Source organism: Embiotoca jacksoni, unplaced genomic scaffold (assembly GCF_022577435.1).
Source record: "Embiotoca jacksoni isolate LCO1_2020_lvr unplaced genomic scaffold, fEmbJac1.0.p SCAF_15, whole genome shotgun sequence".
NCBI lineage: Eukaryota > Metazoa > Chordata > Actinopteri > Embiotocidae > Embiotoca > Embiotoca jacksoni.
In genome coordinates this window covers 3,415,051-3,432,345 of record NW_027185285.1, presented here as the reverse complement: position 1 = coordinate 3,432,345, position 17,295 = coordinate 3,415,051, and the positions used below count along the sequence as shown (strand labels likewise).

Below are 17,295 nucleotides of genomic sequence, written 5' to 3'. Positions count from 1 at the left end.
AAGATATAAAAAGACTTCAGTATTTTAAGACTAAGGGGTCACTTTTTCTTAGTTCTGAAATAAATGATCAGTTTTGTAATTAACTATTTTTTTGTATTTCTATAATTCCACAGTACACGTGCATCAGATGTGACCCATTTACTTGTGGAACTGTTGTTGGGCATGTACTGAGCACAGACTCTGAGTGTTTGTCCACCAGAGAATATATGCATTCAGATATAATGACACTTGATTAACATACATGTCTGTCACCAACTTGTTTTGATAATGAACACAGTTTTCTTAATGCTCTTCCCTGTAGGTTGTGATAATATTAAAGGTATATGCCATAGTGCAGGCTGTAGTTTTGGATAATCATGTAAATGTCACTGGTATACAGTTGCAGGACAGACACACAACTCAGATGTCTGAAATAAAATTGACGCTGAGCACCATTCCATAAAAGCTGAGGAGGGATTACATGTCATCTTGGAATGGAGTGAGAGAACAGTTGCCATCAGGGCTGGGATAAGACTCAAAATAAGTCATGTGCCAATAAACAAGATGTTAGAGATGCCAGACCCGTAATAGTACCATGAATGAAAACTGTATCCAGGATTAGTGGAAGTTAAAATGTGAATGTACAATGAACAAAACAAAATCAGTACCATGAATGAAAACTGTATCCAGGATTAGTGGAAGTTAAAATGTGAATGTACAATGAACAAAACAAAATCAATTTGTGATTATTACAATGGGTTTCATTTATTTTTAAACTGGATTGTTGAGTGAAGTATGTTTACTGAACCTTACTCGACATTCTCTCTTCGGAGAAGATGACCTTGAGGAATGTCACCCATGTGACCTTGATAGGTAGGTGGGCTACCTGAGTAGCATGTGTCCAACAAGCTATTCAAGTAAAGTTGAAAGTCTTTGTTGTGTTTTTTAGTCAACTTGTTTGAGTGAAGCCTTGGTGTGCTTAAATACATGACGCGCTATTTCTGCACAACAGAGGCAGCTGATTTCAATATATACATATGGTGCAGTACTACTTCTCAGTCTGCATTTATACGAATATGAATCTGTCTCTCCATCTGTGTTCATTTTTTTTTTTTTTTTTTTTTTTTTTTCCTAAAGCTGAAAGTTACAACTAGCATAAAAGGCTGCAGTGCATGGTGGGCTAACTTGACACCGGGCCCATTGTGTGTCATCGAGGATGAAAAACGGCAGCAGCTGTTTCGAATGGTATGAAACCAATTGAGTTGTCAGGGAAGTCCCAAGTTAAATGTCTCATTACATTTGTTACCGAAAAGGAAAAATCTGATTCGTTAATTATATTGTGCTTCATGATGATATTTTGAAAATTCATAAGGAACATAATTATATCATGAATATAAATTCAAAATGAAAAACTGCTTGAGTCACACCAGTTTGACCATTACTACAGAAAGACTTTGTCTCACTTATAATTGCAACCTTAGAGAGCATGATTACATTCCTGTAGTCAGTTGTACATATGGTTTACCTATTTACTTTACTGTTATGTTCTTTTTGTACGTTGTGATACAAATTATGCTTAACATACAGCATATTTTTTCTGCATACATTGAAATAGTTTAAAATGTGTCATTTGCACTGTACTTAATATCATTTGAGAGTTTTTTCTTAATGAGTAATAGCTTACACTTATTTTTCATTAATTCACTGCACTTTAAACTTGCATCATTAGGCTATAATACAAGTGAACAAGTGTTCGTTTTAGAAGGTGAAGAAGGCACAAGCGGGAACAGATTGTCCTGACTGACCTTCTCCTTTGTATGGCCTTGTGTCTCTGGTTGATTATAGATGAGCCTCTGCACTAAGCCCTTAAAGTGAGATCAAACATGCCAAACGTGTCTGGCGAGGAGGAGCCTAAGAAGCTTTAAAAGAGTGTTAGATTCTTCCATGGCATGGCAGTACCACTGAGAGAACCAGAGGTGGTGTGGGTTCTCCTCTCTGTTATTTCTCTTTTTTTGGTTTGTGCTCCTTATTTTATTTATTTATTTTTTTTAATCATAAACAGGCGCAAACAGAGTAGGGGAGAATCCCCATTTCCCATATGAGGTTGAGATTTCAGATGTTCCTGTAAAGCTTATTGTATGCTCTTGAAAAGACCACTGATAAGGCGCATGCTGGAATCAAAGTTGATTTTATCTTCAACTAATCTTGATTGTAATGTTTTTATTTGTATTATCTGTTATAAAAAAAAAAGATCAGTGGTAACTTCTTCATATTCTTGTAAACTAAACTGTGTTTGCATCTGTGGACATTTTAATCAGGAGAATAAATTCAAGCAACCTTAACTAAAAATCCCTAACAGCTGCGTTATGAGTGAGACATGAAACTACCTCAAATTCTATTTTTTTTTCTTAATAGCTTAAGCGTATCGTTGCTGTATGATAAATCAATCATTCTTTCAAGAGATATGGACAGCTGTGTTGAAAGGAAGGACAACAGGCAACAGGTTGAGTCAGTTACATGATACTCTCGTTGTCTTTCTAAACAAAGGAAACTGTATTTACATCAATGCTTCAGTGGCCACTCCCCGGCAGTTGTCTATCTGCACGACAATGCCACAGCCAGAACCTAAAAATATCTTGGCACACAGACGGACAACGAGTTAGAGTGCAATGTTCCCACAAATAGCATCGGCCCTAATTCATGGGCCAGCAACACCGGTGCTTCCTGTGGTGCTGCAAACGCAAGTGGACCTTTTAACTGCTGCTGATGAATCCTTCCTGGTTGCATTATGTAGCCTGCTGTTTAAGGTATATACTAACATCCATGTCCTTCACATTGTGATTTTATATTATAGCAGGCGTCCTAGTTGTGCCACGAAAATTGTATAAGAAAATAATTTGTGTACATGCTTCCAAGATTGTATAATGTAAAGGAAGACTGTAGTTTTGTGCAATAATAACCTATCTTTCAATAACCCTTATTCTGTCTACGTGAACAATCCTTTAGCAAAAAAATATATTTTCTAAACTTTAAAAATGAATCTTTTATTATGGCCTCAACCCTTAAACCTTGTCCTAGTCACTATAGTTAAGTTGTGCTGCCTCAGAGCACCAAATTTGGCTTTGGATGACAAAAGTAAAAAGGCCACAGTTAAGAAAGTCTTTTATTAAGAGCACTATATCACAACACACGTTTCATATTTTACAAACTCTGCGGAATTGTCCATCAGATGTTGTCATCTATTCGGCAGTCTCAGACATGAAATGAAAAGAAAAATAATATTATTTGTGGTGTTTGTTTGATAACAATCTTTTAGCATCACTTGAGTCTCTGCCACTTCCCTAAATGACCTTAGCCATGACCCTGATTTCATTTCAAGTAAACCAGTCAGCACTGTGTTTACAGATGGGCTATGCTGGCAACTGGTCATACATTTTGAGTGCCATTAGGATTCCTATTCATTTAAACTGGCTGTCACATCGCAGAACGCTCAGAGCACTGAGGGCTCTGGCCAACAAGGGGCCACAAGAGAGTACATGAATTCCTGCAATGGTTTTCAGCTTATAAAAAGCCAATTGTCATTCCACAACAGTGAGGGTCTTACTGTTGGAAACATCATTGACTCTCTGATAAGTCCTAACTTAATCTCAAAACAGCTACTTGTCAGTGGTTGCAGTTGGGTTAGCTTCGTTACAGACTCATTTTTCAGGTCATGTAGGCCTATTCTTGTAATGATAGTAATAATAATGAATATGAAATACAAACTCATCTTGTATGCTGCCTAGAGAAAGTAAAGCCTAGCAAAATGCTAATAGACAGTTTTTTCTTTTAATTATAACATTACTATCCCTGAATTAATCATTTAGCTTTGCGCTAAAGTATTTGTGTATCATTGTAACCAACATATGAAAAGTTACCTTTCCAGCATCACGGCTCTTGACTCTCAGCTTGTTGATCTGCGACTCAGCGATGCCAGCGCGCTCCTGAGCTTCCTCCAGCTCATGCTGGGCCTTCCTGTGTCTGGACATGTGAGTGTTGGCCTGCTCCTCCTGTGAAGGGTGTACGGTTTTACTGACATAGTTACAGGACAGTAAATGGTGACATTTTGATTCAAGCAGTAACTGATCTTTCATATAAAGTGATTGACTTACAGCCTCCGCAGGCTGTCTGGTGTAAGTCCACACTTTGAGCTTCAGCTTGTCCACCAGATCCTGAAGTCTGTTCACATTCTTTCTGCTTCATGAAAAGCAACCGGAGAGTTGGCATCAGCTAATCCCTGCAGCCACCTTCCATCCTACTCGCTCTTCTCCTTCTCCAGCTTCTGCTTGACACACTGGAGGTTGTTGATCTGCTCTCCCAGCTCTGCAACGCTGTCAGCCTGCTTCTGGCTCACACTTTGTGTTCATCGAGACAATCTGGTCCTGGCAAGAGGAGGTTTGAGCTGATGATGAGCTGTACATTCATGTAAACTTACCTCTGACATCTAAAAAAAACGAATTTCCCTGCCTTTTGTATGGTGTTGGCCCAGCTTTATTCATTGCTGCGGTAAGAGACACATTTTCACAATTCAGCTTCATTATCTGAAAGTTTATAAGTTTAGGATACAAGTTTGTTTTATGCTCACAAAATCAGAAAGAACTGGTTCTCACGATCTGAAATACAATTTAAACCTAATTTGAATTTGTATTTAATCGATACATGCTGACCCAAGCTACAAATGTTTTGAGTGTCCATAACAGATGCTTAAAATAGGAGATCCTGTATCATAACACGTGTCCCTTAATTAATTCATAAATACTATGTCTGTTTGCAGGTTACTAAATACTACATTGCAAGAGTGCACCGCATGGTTCGTAAAGTATTTCTTCCAATAAATACAGATTTATTTTAAGATCCGGTTTCAGTTAACACGCTTTATGATAGGCAGTCATGTCCATTTAATTTTGATATCACAGCCAACACTGAGTCTTAATGTTGGCGAAGCATCACAATGTCACTGGCGAGTAGTTCCAGGGTACACGTCTCAGATATCTGATACTGGTTTCACACTGCCACTCATGTAGGATGAATAGCCAACTCTGATTAGACCAGAAAAACACAATCACATAAGTGCTTAAATCTTTTGAAAAAAATGTTTTTTGATTTGTTTTTTAGGATTTTCATTATGCAGGTAAGAATGTTGAAAATGCTAATTTTGGAGACTGAGGCGTTAGTGATTTATGTTAGCACATAAGAAGGTAAAATTTTGAATCATTGCCAGTGTGCACTTAGTTGACATGTTGACAGAAGTGGCTCCTAACAACATCTTACCAGCAGATCCCAAGGTACTGCTGGAGGCAAAACTATAAACAGCTAAATTAGGGAGTAAATATTCCCCAACTGCCTCGGATCGCTGTCGGCCGGTCACGATTACTCCTAGTTTTATTATATTATTGTGTCACGTTTCGTGGATATCCCTGCTAGCTGACCGTCTGTTGAACAGCCCTGAGCTGGTCTTAAACGGGTCTTCGTCTCCAAGCCACAAACCCATGGCTTCTCTCTTGACCAGAAGCGGCAGTTCATCTGCCTCTACGATAACCCTGAGGGGACACGTCATCTCTAATCCAAACTACATAGTAAACATGAGGCAGTCTGTTACACTTTAAAAAAAAAAAAATATCACAAGATACTAACTGATTCAGGATGGATTAAATGTAATAGTGTCTGCAAATCCACCCAGGGAAGCTGCAGCCTTGAACAAATTTTGTTGGACAAACATTAACAGAGGAAGAACACAGTCAAAGGTGTTGAGTGATATGCAAAACATTTATTGAAATGTTGCAGTGAAAAAACAATTCAACAACTGATTCATATTTTATGAACTCTGTTGAACAGCTTCTTTTGGCTGTGGTCTCTTATTCAGCAGACTCACTCTGAGAAAAAAAAGAAGCACAGGAAAAATTAAATGATTTAAATGTTTTAAAAGTTATTTACTTTGTAATTTTTACTTATCTAGGTCCATTCAAAGACTCTATGATCCCCACAGTTGCATGAACAAGTGGTTCGACATATTTTGCTTTAATTTTTTGAATTTTTCAGTATCATACATAACAACTGTTCTTAATTCCACTAATATGCCCATTTTTAGATTTTTATCTGTAACATATTTGTATAGAAGTCATTACCTTTCCAGCATCACGGCTCTTGACTCTCAGCTTGTTGACCTGGGACTCAGCAATGTCAGCGCGCTCCTGAGCTTCCTCCAGCTCATGCTGGGCCTTCCTGTGCCTAGACAGATGAGCGTTGGCCTGCTCCTCCTGTGAAGTGATTGAAATTGTACTTAGTTACAAGGACGTTTCTGTTGACATTCAGAATTAAAAGACGGGTCATATAAATATTCACTTACAGCCTCCTCAGCCTGTCTCTTGTAAGTCTTCACTTTGAGCTGCAGCTTGTCCACCAGATCCTGAAGTCTGTTCACATTCTTCTTGTCCTCCTCAGTCTACACAGATGAAAGATTTGAGTAAAAGAAAACAAGCAATTCACAGAAAGGTGTTTTCTTAGTGAAGTTATTTACCTGGTAGGTCAGCTCTTTCACTCTCCTCTCATATTTGCGGACTCCTTTAATAGCATCAGCTCCGCGTCTCTGCTCGGCTTCAACCTCAGACTCCAGTTCACGTACCTGGAACAAGATGATGAATAAAGATTTTGGTATTGAGAAAGGTGCTTCCTAAAACTTCTCTCTATATATATCTATAGATATATACAGTTCATACCCTGGACTCCAGTTTCTGGAGCTGCTTCTTGCCACCCTTCATGGCGAGGTTCTCAGCCTCATCCAGACGGTGCTGCAGGTCTTTGACTGTGACCTCCAGATTCTTCTTCATCCTCTCCAGGTGAGCGCTGGTGTCCTGCTCCTTCTTCAGCTCCTCAGCCATCATGGCAGCCTATAATGATGACATGTTCTCTATTTAATTCATAATCTATAATATACGTAACATTATCACTGCATGGAAGTGACCAAATCGACAAAATAGAAGAGTGAGAGACATGAACTCACATCAGTGATGGCCTTTTTGGCCTTCTCCTCAGCGTTTCTTGCTTCCTGAACAGTATCATCCACCTCACCCTGAACCTGGACGAGGTCAGACTCCAGCTTCTTCTTGGTGTTGATAAGACTGGTGTTCTGAATTTTGACCGAGATAAGAGAGTATCTTAAGGGCATGTGTCTTACAGCTTTGCTGGAACACAGATTTTGTGAATTAATGAAAACCAACCTGAGAGTGAAGCAGTCCGACACGCTCACTGGCATCAACCAACTCCTGCTCAGCCACCTTGCGTCCTCTCTCTGTCTGCTCCAGAGCGGCTCTCAGCTCCTCAATCTCGGCCAACATCAGACCATTTCTGCGCTCCACCATGGCAACCTGCTCCTTCATGTCTTCCTGTCCTCTGACAGCATCATCAAGGTGCAGTTGGGCATCCTAAGATAAATAGTAAACAAAACAATAAGCCTTCTTTACTCTTTTTACTTGTCATTTTGAACTAAGCAATTATGCAAAACTCACCTTAAGCTGTCCCTGGACATTCCTCAGTTGTTTCTGGGCTTCAGCAGCCTGCCTGTTGGCATGGCTCAGCTGAATCTCCATCTCATTCAGGTCTCCCTCCATCTTCTTCTTGACTCTCAGGGCATCGTTCCTGCTCCTGACCTCAGAATCAAGAGTGCTCTGCATGGAGTCAATCACCCTCTGACTGTTCCTCTTGATCTGCTCCATCTCCTCGTCCTTCTCCGCCAGCTTCCTATCAACCTCACCTTTGATCTGGTTGAGCTCAAGCTGAACACGCAGAATCTTGGACTCCTCATGCTCAAGAGTGCCCTTTAAATAGTTTTAAACAATCATGTTAAAAAGTCACTTGAATGGATACTTAACTACAGTTAATTCAACTGATTTAGTTCAAACAGAACTGGTTTCTGTCATGTTGAAATATATTACCTCAGCTTCCTCCAGTGCTGTCTGAATTTCAGACTTCTCAGTCTCCACAGTCTTCTTGGCTTTCTCCAGCTCATGAATGCTCTTTCCAGTCTCACCGATCTGCTCAGTCAGATCTGAGATCTCCTCTATATGACAAAAAAAGATGAAAATGTAGTTCATATCTGTCCTCAAGACAGTCAGGATTACATTGTTTGTAAAAGTTAAAGTAGGATTTTTCAAAAAGAATAATTCCCCTTACAGTCAAATTTAAAAGGTCTGACTACCTCCTGAAATTAGAATGCGTTTCAGCAATTTTAGAGTTTTTAGGCAACGGAGCTTGTAACTTGACCAAGGTTCATTAACTACTCTTGTAAAAGTCAGAGCATAACCCATACAAGTTAGATTTTTAAATTGAATAAGATTGACATACGCTGCAGGTTCTTGTTCTCTCTCTTCATGGTTTCCAGCTGATCCAGTGACTCCTCGTAGGAGTTCTTCATCTTGAACAGCTCAGTGCTGAGAGAGCGAGCCTCCTTCTGGGCTCCTTCCAGCTCTGCCTGACCCTCCTCATACTTCTGTTTCCATTCTGACAGGACCTAGAAATATATCGATGGAACATTTTGTTTGGGACTGGCCTGGTCCTGTGTTGAGCCATGTTTTGTTTTCCGCTTTAACAACTTATACCTTATCAAAGTTCCTCTGCTTCTTGTCGAGGTTGGCAGCCAGACCGTTAGCTCTCTCCACATCAATCATGAGGTCTTCCACTTCACTCTGCAGCCTCTGCTTGGTCTTCTCCAAAGAGGCACACTTGGAGTTCACAGCCTCAATGGATTCCTCAGCATCCTGCAGGCGCTGGGCAAGCTTTTTCCTGTGTTTAAGATATTTTTAATCATTTCAAAGCAAACAATTGAAATGAAAACCATTTTAAACAATAAAATTGTAGTTACTTACTTGGCCTCCTCCAGCTCCTCAGTGCGCTGGATAGCATCAGTCTCATATTTGGCTCTCCACTGAGCCACCTCACTGTTGGCCTTGGACATTCCTCTCTGCAGCTCAGCCTTGGCCTCCTGCTCCTCCTCAAACTGCTCTCGGAGCAGATCACAGTCATGGCGAGCTGACTGAACACCGTGGGCAAGGGCGTTCTTTGCCTGTTGAGCACATACTCCATGTCAGATGGACATTTCCATTGAGCTTATCTGTTTTACATCCAAATGCTGGATGGATAAGTAGTTTAAGTGATCGTTTAATATCTTTTTATGTTGCATCTACTTAAATAGTGTAATGATATAAAAGGAGACTTTTCATACCTTCACTTCCTCCTCAACGAGCCTCTTGAGCTCCTCAATCTGCTGAGTGAAGGCCTGCTTGCCTCTGGTCAGCTGAGAAACAAGAGCTTCCTTCTCCTCCAGCTGGCGTGAAAACTCACCTACGTAACAAAGTTTTTAGACATCATTGTGAGTATAATTTTTTGTTAAATGGGTATATTTTCATTGAAGATGTGCTTCAAGTAAAGAGCAGTTTGTATGACAGCTGACTCACCATTCTCTGTCAGTAGTCTCGCCTTCTGTCCATTAATGTCATTCAGCTGGCGAACGTTCTCGTCATTTTTGGCTTTGAGCTCACTCAGCTGGTCCTCAAGAGTTCGGCACATTTTCTCCAGGTTGCCCTACAGCAACAAAATGTTGTTTACGTTGTGCATTTCTATAAGTTTAAAGCTACTGGTATATTTATCAGTTACAGTTGAATTTCTGAGCAGAGTGAAAGGCTAACCAATCACTCACCTTTGATTTAGCAACAGACTCCATGTTGCTGGAGAGGTCATCAATCTCCATCTTGAACTCACTCTTCTCCTTCTCCAGCTTCTGCTTGACGCGCTGGAGGTTGTCGATCTGCTCTCCCAGCTCTGCAACGCTGTCAGCCTGCTTCTTGCGGAGAGCTGCTGCAGTAGATTCATGCTGCAGAGTTGATTCTTCAAGGTCCCGACGCATCTTCTGGAAGTCAGCCTCACGCTTCTTGTTCATCTCAATCTGAGCAGCTGTTGCTCCACCAGCTTCCTCAAGCCTCTCACTGATCTCCTCAAGCTCTCTGGAGAGATCAGCTCTCTGCTTCTCAACCTTAGCCCGAGCAGCCCTCTCAGCCTCAATCTCCTCTTCCAGCTCCTCAACACGAGCCTTGATTTAATGATGTTAACATCAAGAAAACTTAAAACTTGAACATGTTGTTGAAGAATATCTGAGTTTAATATTCATGTGAAACAGTTTTACCTGGAGTTCTTTGATCTTCTTCTGAAGCTGAGCACTAAGAGACTGTTCATCCTCAATCTTGCTGAGCAGCTGGCTGATTTCAAAGTCCTTCCTGGAAACACAGAACACAAGACAATTTTGACATTTGTAAATTTTGCTGAATCAGGAATATTATGTTTTATTATGGCACAGACAAAAAAAAAAAAAAAAAAAAAGGATTAAAGATAATAAAAAATAACAACACACTTTTTGATTTTCTCGTCAGATTGCTGCTTGTCATTCTCCAGATCCATTATGGATTCCTGGGCCAGTTTCAGATCTCCCTCCAGCTTCCTCTTGGCTCTCTCAAGGTCCATACGGAGCTTCTTCTCTTGCTCCAGTGAGCCCTCAAGCTATAAAGCAGTAATTGTTGATTTGAGGGATTTGAAAGACAAACCTTAAATACCAACAACCATTCAAAAAACCCCAACATAACAACATCATAATTATTGTTTTCTTACATCGTCCACTTGCTGTTCCAGCTTTGTCTTGGACTTGGTCAGAGTGTTGACTTTGTCTTCCTCTGCCTGGAGGTCATCCAGTGTTTGCTGATGGGCCTCTTGGAGAGCTTTCTTCTCCTTGGTTAACTTGGCAATCGACTCATCTTGAGATGCCATCTCCTCCGTCAAGTTTTTCACCTGAAATTACGTGAGCAGTTCAATCCCCCGCCCAAATATGAAGTGAAGTAAAGGGGAATAACATCACATGTCTAAAGTTGCATTGAAAAGATAGTCAAAATGAAGTAAACCTTGTTTTCTGTGGCATGTTTCTCCTTCTCCACTTTAGCCAAGGTGAGCTCCAAGTCATCAATGTCCTTCTTCAGCTCAGAACATTCATCCTCCAACTTCCTCTTCTTGGCAGTCAGCTCAGCATTGATTTCCTCTTCATCCTCCAGTCTCTCAGTTGTCTCTTTGAGTTTGGCCTCGAGCTGGATCTTGCTCTTAATGAGCCCCTCACACCTCTCCTCAGCATCATCGAGATGCTCAGCTTCCTATTTTTGAGACAACAATATGGGCTCTTTATTTATCACCTATATGTTGGAAAATGTGAGCAATAGTGTCCAATAGGAGAAGTACAGATGTGTTTCAGTCAAACTTGCTCTTGTTTCCAACTTACTGCAGACACTTGGAGTAGTAGGTCATTCTTCTCCTGCAGGATGGAAACCATCTTCTCCTCCAGATCCTTTTTCTTGGCCAGAGCAGTAGCCAAGTCTGTCTTCATCTTGTCATAGTTCTCCTTCATTGACTGCAGCTCCTTCTCAGTCTCAGCACTCTTCAAAAGAGGCTTGATCTTGAAGTACAGATTCATCCATGGCCAATTCTTCACATTCATGAATGAACGGACATTGTACTGGATGGTGTAGATGGATTCTCTGAAAAAAAGAAGCATTTCATTAACAAAATGTCAATTTTACAATAATAGGGTGATGTAAAACAGAACAGTTGTGTTCATATTTTGATGATAATCCTACCTCCTCTCCGTCATCTTAACATACACCAGCCTCATGACATATCCTCTGCAGAGAGCCTGAGTCATGGTCACCAGAGCGGCCAGTTTCTCATCTCTCATCTCCTCAAGGTTACCCAGCAGACCAGCTTTGAAGAACACCTATGTTGTCAGATGAAGTATATTAGTCATCAGTTCAAATTGATACGACAGTACATTTGTATATGACAAACATTGATATCGTCAAAATGCACCTTAGTGTGTCCAAACTTGTACTGAGTGTGGTCCACATCAATGGAGCCCAGCAGCTTCTCTGAAGCCTTCTTGTTGTCCATGAACTGTCCATCAGGGATGACACTGGCATTCAATACTTTGTATCTGCAAGATAAATGATGTGGTTTATTATATTTTACTCCCATCTTTTCCTGTTGTTTACAATCACAGTACCTTTGAAATCATCTTGACTTTTTATAATTAAAACTGCTGTCACCTCTGCTTGAGACTTCAAGCTTACACATAAACTGAAAATTATTCTCACCTCTGCTTGAAGTCAGCGTAGAGGACTCTGCTGGGGAAGCCCTTTCTGCAGATTCGGATGCCCTCCAGTACACCGTTACACCTCAGCTGGTGGATGACCAGGAAGTTCTCCATAAGACCTGCATATTACCAAATGTGCATTGTTAAAAATATTTCTTTTTTCTCTCTTTTTTTTTTTTTTTTACTTGAAAATGCTGAAAAGTGGATTACAAACTTCTTACCAGGCGTTTTTGATTCATTAGGAATCAGGCATCGGACAAAATGAGGATGAGTGCTCCTCAAGTTGGTCATCAGCTTGCCCAAGTTCTCCTGTTGAGCAGCATCATGAGAAAATTGGTCAACATTACATCAAGATGTGTTTATAATTGTTACGCATAAAGGAAACAATACATACTCTGAACAGAGCAGACACAGTCTGGAAGGAGCCACCCTTCTTCTTGCCACCCTTCTTGCCAGCAGCAGCCTCTGTTCTCCAGAAAATTTTAAATCAGTAAAAGGAATCATCAGTGAGTAAATAATGTTACACACATCTCTTGGTCTTCTTTGTGGAAAGTTTAAACTTTCCAATGAATGAATGTATTACCAACTTCTTACAAGGCCTGAACCAAGCACAACAGGCAGAGTTCCATATGTGTAACTACAAACTTACCTGACCTCCTCTAACATCACAAACTACACTTTTATCCTCATAGTTTACAAAACAGACGTAGCTATTTCAACCATGTTGCTCTCTATCTTGTACCATTAATATAAAATACAAAATTTTGTTATCTGCATAAAAATTCTTGCTAAAAATAAACATTATTTCTAACACTATTGATATCTGTGTTCAGTATCCACACAATGCTTTATTAAAATGATGGAATCTGTACTGGATATTGAAATTTTGCTGCTCATTCTTATTTCTTACCCTCAGGTGCACCATGGGTTCCATACAGTAAGCACAGCAGTTTGTTTGCAGACTTCTGATAGAGCTGAATAACTGAGTCGTTCAGTGGGTCCTTGTTCTTGTCCAGCCAGCCAGTGATATTGTAGTCCACTGTACCAGCATAGTGAACCAAGGAGAAGTGAGCCTCAGCTTTGCCCTTTCCAGGCTTTGGCTTCTCAAAGGCCTTGTTCTTGCCAAGATGCTGATCATGCAGCTTGTTCTTGAACGAAGTGTCTGAGGCCTTGGGGAACATGCACTCCTCTTCAAGGATGGAGAAGATGCCCAGTGGCTGGGAAGGATTTACAATTTATGTTAAAGATTTGCCTCCAGAAGCAATCATTTTCACATGAATCAAGAAGTTATTTGGTTACACACCTTCTCGATAAGCTCAATGCAGGCAGCCAAGTCCATACCGAAGTCAATGAACGCCCACTCAATGCCCTCTTTCTTGTACTCCTCTTGCTCCAGGACAAACATGGTGTGGTTGAAGAACTGTTGCAGTTTCTCATTGGTGAAGTTGATGCACAGTTGCTCCAAGCTGTTGTACTGTAATACAGATATAGATCATTAGTTTATTGAGCATTATGTGTTGATATATAATCACAACTGACATCTTTAAAAATTTGACTCACATCAAAGATCTCAAAACCAGCGATATCCAACACTCCAATGAAGAAATTCCTTGGCTGCTTGGTGGCCAGCATCTCATTGATACGAATGACCATCCACAAGAACATTTTCTCATAGATAGACTTGCACAGAGCACTGACAGAATTGTTGACCTAAGAGAAGAGATTTTAGCAAAACAAATTTTCAGAATATGTTCATGTCAAAATGCAAATATCTCGCAAAAATTTTCAAAGATCAAATTTTATTTGAATTACCTGTGGGACGGTCTGACCTTTGGTCACCATCTCATTTCCAACCTTGACTCTGGGGTAGCACAGAGCTTTCAGCATATCAGCAGAGTTCAGGCCCAAAAGGTAGGCGATTTTATCAGCCACTGATGGAAAGAAACAAAATATGTATTGAAACCCTTTAACATCAGAAGTATTTTCCACATTACAAAACTTGCCCTATGAAAATGATACTATTTTATAGAATTACCCTCATTGCCATCAGGCTCAGCCTGCTCCTCGCGCTGCTTCTGCTTGAATTTCATGCTGCCATGATGAATCACAGCTCCAGTCAGCTTGAAGATGCTTATCTTTTCATCAGCATTGAAGCCCAAGATGTCAATGGCAGTCTGCACAGGAAAGAAATTAACTTATATTTTAAAAAGGGGATTTATTTTTAAGTCTAAGTATCCAAACAAAAGTGAAATGTGATTTTACATCAGTTGCAACGAACTCCTCCACATCATCAATGCTTTTGACAGTGATTTCACCCTGACTGATCATTGGGTAGTCGTAGGGGTTAGTGGTGATCAGAAGAGCCTCTGGAGGAGAATAAAAAAAAAAAAATACATGAGATGTTACTCTGATATTTCTCCAATTTTTAATTCATTCAAGTTTTAAGTTGTCTATAAACAAACCCAGGATCTCAGGCTTGTGGCCCGTCATCAGCTGGTAGAAGATATGGTAGCTCCTCTCAGCAGACAACTGGAAAGTGACACGAGACTTCTCCAGCAGATCTAGGACAAACAAATTAGTATAAAATTGTGGTACCGCACCATAACTGTTTCAAATTAACTCCAGTGTATTCACCATCTGTTTATGATTTTATTGGCTTACTAATAACTGCAGTGATATCAATTCCTTATCCACTTATCCTAATCCAGCTGCATGATGGCAGGAAGAGCTGCCAGACCAACAGACTGATGGCAGTCAGTTACTGTGCCTCTATCTATATCACTTGTTAGTCACCTTCTCATATGTTACTTTTGCTGCAGCCACACTATACTCATGCATATGCTTCACCACAACATAAATAAATTGTCCTCAAAACTGAACTCCTGTATTTGTGCTATGTAAGCATAAACATGTCAATCCTAAACTTCAGCTGCACCGTGCCAACCTAATGTTCAAACACAACCACTTTTGAATAAATAAACTGTTAAAAAAAGTTATTCCGCAAATGCTGAAATTTTTCTGCCATCTATAATGCAAACGACAGGCTTTACTTTAGGCCTAAGTTTCCCTCTGCATGCACTGTATATATTTAGGATAACCAGAAATGTATGCCGCAGTTGAATCATCATTGTGAGGTGTAAATTAAAACAAACGTAATTGAAAATGTAGAAAATGACTTACATGTTTCAATATCTGCTGAGGCCAGTTTGCCAGTGGTTGCGAAGTGAATTCTGATGAATTTACCCTAAACACATCAGGTTTAAGTTAACAGCATTTTAAATATTGATATGCAACTCAGAAAGCTTCATTTTGTGCCCTTTCAACACTTACAAAACGAGAGGAGTTGTCATTCCTCACAGTCTTGGCATTACCGTAGGACTCCAGCAGAGGGTTGGCTGCAACAATCTGGTCCTCAAGAGAGCCCTGCAAAAGAAGATTGTAGTTAAAGGATCCATGCATGAAAAACAATTTTTTTTCCGACAAACATTTTTATTCTCTAATAATCTTACCTGTATTTTGCTACTTTGCTCCTTCTTACCACTAAGAGCTGCAATTGTTGCAAAGTACTGGATGACACGCTTGGTGTTGACAGTCTTTCCAGCACCGGATTCTCCACTGGGGTATAAGAGACACATTTTCAATATTCTGTTTCATTATCATAAAGTTGATAAAACTGTCGGTTAATAGTTTGTGTTATATTTACTCACGTAATCAGGATAGACTGGTTCTCACGATCTGCAATACAAATATTTATGCTTCACATGAGTTCTGGTTTCATGGTTCCTCCAACAATCTCATACTCAAATTCATTCATGCTTTTTCTAACATGCGGAACTTTGATCTTACCAGTGAGCATGAACTGATAGCCATTGTCAGAGATGGAGAAGATGTGGGGTGGAGCCTCAATCCTCTTCTTGCCTCTGTATCCACCTACACATGCCTCATCATACACAGGAAGCCACTTGTAGGGATTCACGACAACGCAGAACAACCCAGAGTAGGTCTGTAATAGCAGAGAACAAATTATATTTGAACAGATTGAGATTCACGTGATATTCACATTGCACTCACATTCAAGCAAATTTAAAACTTACGTAGATCATCCATGATGCATAACGCTCTTTGAGGTTAAACAGCACAGCTGGCTCATTGAGGTGGGTCATCATGGCCATGTCCTCCATCTTATCGTACTTTGGAGGGTTCCTTTGATGGATGTCTTCCTCTTTTACAGTCATTGACTAAATAGGACATAGAGACCAAAGGTTTTGTTTTGTGAAGATTTTATCAATTAGACGACATCAACTTTTAAAGTTAAAGTCTTTGAGTAAAACAGCTGTATAAAATATATGAAAAATAGTTAATATCATATGATTCTTCACCTACCTTTCCTCCCTCTGTTTCAACTGTGGCTTTGCCCCCCTCCAACTTCACCAGTTTACATTTGAGGTACATCTCTTCAGGCTCAGCCACAAAAAAAGCTGTTTTAGCATCAAATGGAGCAGTCTGGGCCTCAATCCTCTCCTTTGCTGGCTTCCGGAGGTAAACGGCCGCCGGGCCATACTGCTCCATCTCCGCGTCTGTGCTCATGATGGCACTTTAATGGACACTATAAATATGAGATTGAAACATAAATCCTAAATTTATTACAGTTTGTACTATGAACACATTTTCATAATTTTTGTTTCACAGAATTTACCCCAGCTGTTGTCAAAAGAAATACTTTGCTGTCCTGTCTACGCCAAGATGCTACAAAAAAAAAATTTAAGGGTCAGTAAGTTTTTTCTTTCATGTGCAAAACACAATATAATTGTGCATGTTAAGCAAAATAATTGAATCATTAATCAATGAAGCATGCATTTTTTTTAAAAAGAGTAATATGGTATATAAGTTTTTTAACAGAGACATACACTAATAAAGGACCTGTTTACTACACTCACCTGTCTTAGATGCCCACCAGTTAGAGAACCCCCAGAGCTGCTGTTTTTATAAACAACGGCTCTGCCTCCTCAGCATATGCACCCCACTCAATTTGGTCAGGACATCTTGACACCTTGTTGCTTGATATTGATATGGTCAAGAATAAATTACTAATCATGTTTCGT

At 40.0% G+C, this 17,295-nt stretch overlaps 1 protein-coding gene and 1 long non-coding RNA gene across 2 annotated transcripts; both read right to left on the bottom strand.

Annotated features, from left to right (window-relative positions):
• Positions 1-3,141: 3,141 nt before the first annotated feature.
• Positions 3,142-4,319, bottom strand: LOC138197892 (uncharacterized). Its single transcript, XR_011178235.1, has 3 exons — positions 4,131-4,319; positions 3,897-4,028; positions 3,142-3,230 (listed from the first exon to the last, which is right to left on the bottom strand). It is a non-coding gene; the product is annotated as an uncharacterized lncRNA (long non-coding RNA).
• A 1,446-nt stretch (positions 4,320-5,765) lies between these two features.
• Positions 5,766-16,938, bottom strand: LOC138197889 (myosin heavy chain, fast skeletal muscle-like). Its single transcript, XM_069148904.1, has 40 exons — positions 16,890-16,938; positions 16,577-16,799; positions 16,288-16,431; positions 16,040-16,196; positions 15,901-15,928; positions 15,703-15,808; positions 15,524-15,616; positions 15,374-15,437; positions 14,656-14,754; positions 14,456-14,559; positions 14,229-14,367; positions 14,006-14,124; positions 13,754-13,903; positions 13,497-13,667; positions 13,104-13,410; positions 12,588-12,658; positions 12,415-12,502; positions 12,195-12,312; positions 11,911-12,034; positions 11,682-11,818; positions 11,327-11,582; positions 10,959-11,201; positions 10,672-10,848; positions 10,418-10,563; positions 10,193-10,283; positions 9,710-10,099; positions 9,468-9,594; positions 9,236-9,354; positions 8,880-9,076; positions 8,613-8,796; positions 8,359-8,524; positions 7,950-8,074; positions 7,524-7,832; positions 7,236-7,439; positions 7,019-7,144; positions 6,735-6,905; positions 6,536-6,640; positions 6,365-6,460; positions 6,144-6,275; positions 5,766-5,891 (listed from the first exon to the last, which is right to left on the bottom strand). The coding sequence occupies exons 2-40, from the start codon at positions 16,778-16,780 to the stop codon at positions 5,874-5,876; spliced, it is 5,805 nt and encodes a 1,934-aa protein (XP_069005005.1). The 5' UTR covers positions 16,781-16,799; positions 16,890-16,938; the 3' UTR covers positions 5,766-5,873.
• Between the last annotated feature and the right edge of the window lie 357 nt (positions 16,939-17,295).